The sequence below is a fragment of the Opisthocomus hoazin genome, chromosome 7 (genome assembly GCF_030867145.1).
Source record: "Opisthocomus hoazin isolate bOpiHoa1 chromosome 7, bOpiHoa1.hap1, whole genome shotgun sequence".
NCBI lineage: Eukaryota > Metazoa > Chordata > Aves > Opisthocomiformes > Opisthocomidae > Opisthocomus > Opisthocomus hoazin.
In genome coordinates, this window is record NC_134420.1 from 2,667,101 (window position 1) to 2,670,482 (window position 3,382).

The window sequence follows — 3,382 nt, forward strand, 5'->3', positions numbered from 1 at the left end:
TATATGTTCTCACCAGTGGACTTCCATCCTGCCCAGCCAGAGAGGGGAGCGGGATGAGGCCGTTGGTGCTGCCTGTGTTCATGTGGGAGCTCTGAGCATCTGTCTGTGATCCGTGTAGCCAGCCATGTATGTACACGTGTGCACACACATCTACCTGGACACATATATACAGATAGTGTGCATACGTGCTCTGTGTGCATGCGCCTGCTGGGAATACTGATTTCCCTAAACTGACCCATTAATAACAGTCACTGTAGTTTATTCTCCAGAAACACAGGAAGAAAAAGTTCTTCCGATTCAAATCCTTCTACAAAAATGTGTCATCTTGTGCCTACTTTTGTCTTGCAAAGTTAAGTGTGTTAAGTAGAGTTGCTTCTCCCCCTCACACAATATTTCTGATGTTTTGACAAATTCCCAAAGCGAAAACTTCAGAGAGAAATCCCTGCAGGACGCCCTGGGGGAAATCTGACTCTGTTTTCCAGGTGCCCTAGAGAGGCTGTGTTGGTTTATCCCATGAGCGTGGGATCAACGGCACATCCTTGTGGTCTCCTAAGGACCGACGGAGCCCGTATTTTGACTTCAGCAGAATAATCGCTGAGCGTGGCGCTGCAAATACCGCAGGGGAGCTTTGGAATGAGAGAGGGTGGGTGAATTTCTGATCCAAAGTCCTGTTGTATGGTAAAGTGTTGACTGTCCTCCTGAGTCTCTGTTAACAACTGAATAAATTTGTGCGTGGACAAAGTCTTCCATCAGCACCTGTGTGATGATCCTACTTGCCTGTAGTTTCACTGGGATGGAGGAGAACTAGTTAAAACTGCAGAAGCTCTCATATAAGGTAGGAAAATTACGAATATTATTAAGAACCGAGTGGTAAAGAATGCAGCAAAGATGCAAAAGAACAGGAGGAAAATGACAGTGCACGTTGAGTTCACATTGAATAACACTTTTACACATGAATTCATGAGGAATTTGAGTATCACAGTAGCTAATAAACACAACGAATAAGGACTCTTAGTTTGGCACTGTGTGTAAATCACATGGCTAAAGGTAGCTTTTCCCAAGTTTGTGATTTTGTCTCATCCATAGCCCATCTTCAAAAGAAGGGTGGCAAAATTGCTCACCACTGTTGTTCAGTTCTGAAAGTTTGTCTGAATCACACTAGGCGCTGTTCATCAGTATTGTTGTTTCAGTGGTTATATGCACTTGGTTATACCTTAGATCATTTGTTCCTTTGCTGTCTGTGCAGACCTTTCTCCTCTTAGGCATCATAACATAAATTTAGACTCCCAAGCCTTGTAAGTGTAGCTCTACACTGTCTCCCCTCTCGTTAAACGCAGGAAGGAAGCAACTACAAATGCTAATTCACCTCAAATATCTGCGAGCTTTTCCAGATGGACAGAATTGCCCCATGGAAGCGTCTGACTCCGATCTTAGCAAGCAGATTTTCTGAGAACGATATTGAGAGCTTCTCAGCGAAGACATTAGTGGGAGTGAAAGACAAGGATTATATCCTGCACCGACTTGGAGGACCATGTTGGCACTCCTTGGAAAATCCTGTCTAAAGCCTAGGAAAATGAGATCTTAAGGTATGTCTTAGTATACTGAAAGGGGGTTTGGAAGGTGTAAAATTGTAGGCATCTTTGAGGCTGTTTGAGGAAGGTTGAACAATGAAAACTTTACAGAGAAGTGATATGTCATTCTCTAAAAATGCTGAGATTGTTCTCACTTGACTGAACCCAGAAGTTGCTGATTAGATATGTTCTGTCACTATATAACGTACATTACATGATCTGTGTTGTTTAACTACAATTGGCTCTGGATATTTAAAGGAATGATATGTATTTTAGATGTCTGCTTGAGCAGTTTCACATCAGCTATGCACAAGAGACCAAAATCCTGAACCGGAAAGGAAGTGGTTAGGGGAAAATATGCCTTAAGCTTTGTCCACGTTGGCAATCTTTGGTCAAAACCTTAGAAGTGAAAGCATCAATCTCCAGGAGTTATGCTGCATGCTTGATGGTCTGCAGGGAGTCAGCTGGGACTGATCTCTCCCGCTCAACATCTACGGTGCAAGCATCAGCCTCTGAACAGGTCACCTACCCTCTGAGGGTACCCCTAGTCAAGGCACCCTCAGATGGTGAGTTGTCAAAGGTTGTGACAAACTGCCTTCTGTTAAGGACTTAACTCAAAAACCCTTCTAAACACTGCAGATTTTTTTCCCAGCGATGGCACTGCCATTGCAAGAAAAGAATCAGCAGTTCTTACATTTTTTCATTTTCCATTTAAATTTGATGACAGGGTCAGCCTTTTACATTGATATTTACGAAGTGGAAATTGCATCAGGAATTTTTTCACCCTCTTCCCTCCATGTCTCTCCACAGTACTGTAAAAATGCCTGATGACAACTGCACCCAGGTGACCCAGTTCACCTTCTCGGGGCTCACAGAGCACCCACAACTGAAGCACATCCTCTTTGCACTCTTCCTGGGCACCTACGTGCTGACGCTAGCGGGAAACCTCAGCCTGACCATCCTGATCAGGGTCAGCCCCCAGCTGCACACCCCCATGTACTTTTTGCTTGGTAGCTTGTCCTTCTTAGACATTTGCTACTCCTCCACCATCAGCCCCAAAATGCTGCTGGACCTTCCAACCAAAACCAAAGACATTTCTTTTGCTGGCTGCCTCACACAGTTTTATTTCTACACTGTATTTGCCACAGCTGAGATTTACCTGCTGGCTGCCATGGCCTATGACCGGTATGTGGCCATCTCCAAGCCCCTTCTCTATGAAGTTGTCATGTCTCCTAACGTCTGCATGAGCCTGGTTGCTGTGTCCTACATTGCAGGGTTTCTGAATGCCATCGTTCACACCAGTGCCCTGCTCCGGCTGTCCTTCTGCAGTCCCTCGGTCATCAACAACTTCTACTGCGATGCGCCACCGCTGTTTGTTGCTGCCTCCACTGACACGCGCTTCAACGAGGCTTTAGTGTTTCTGCTTGTGGGTGTCAACATATTTGCCAGCAACCTGCTCATCTTCACCTCCTATGCCTGCATCGTGGTGGCCGTGAGCAGGATGGGCTCTGCCGCAGGCAGGCGCAAAGCCTGCTCCACCTGCGCCTCCCACTTGGCAGCCATCATCATTTTCTATGTGTCTGGTGCTTTTAATTACATGCAACCCAGTTCATCAAACTCACTGGAGAGCAAGAAAATCTCATCCATCTTTTACACCATTATAGTCCCCATGCTGAACCCCGTGATTTACAGCCTGAGAAACAAGGAGGTGAAGCATGCCCTAAGCAGTTTTATCAGGAGGAAAACGTGCTTCTGAAAGACAGTCTCGTGTTCTATTATTTCCTTTTTCTCTCTCTCTCTAAGGAGAATGT

The 3,382-nt window shown here is 45.4% G+C and overlaps 1 protein-coding gene across 1 annotated transcript; it reads left to right on the forward strand.

The window, feature by feature from the left end:
- Window positions 1-2,391: 2,391 nt before the first annotated feature.
- Window positions 2,392-3,327, forward strand: LOC104339413 (olfactory receptor 5J3). The gene has a single exon (XM_009945566.2). It carries the CDS (start codon window positions 2,392-2,394, stop codon window positions 3,325-3,327), a length of 936 nt encoding a protein of 311 aa, XP_009943868.2.
- Window positions 3,328-3,382: the final 55 nt, after the last annotated feature.

Coding starts and splice junctions, on each gene's coding strand:
- LOC104339413 (XM_009945566.2), top strand. CDS start 2,392: ATGCCTGATGACAACTGCACCCAGGTGACCCAGTTCACCTTCTCGGGG.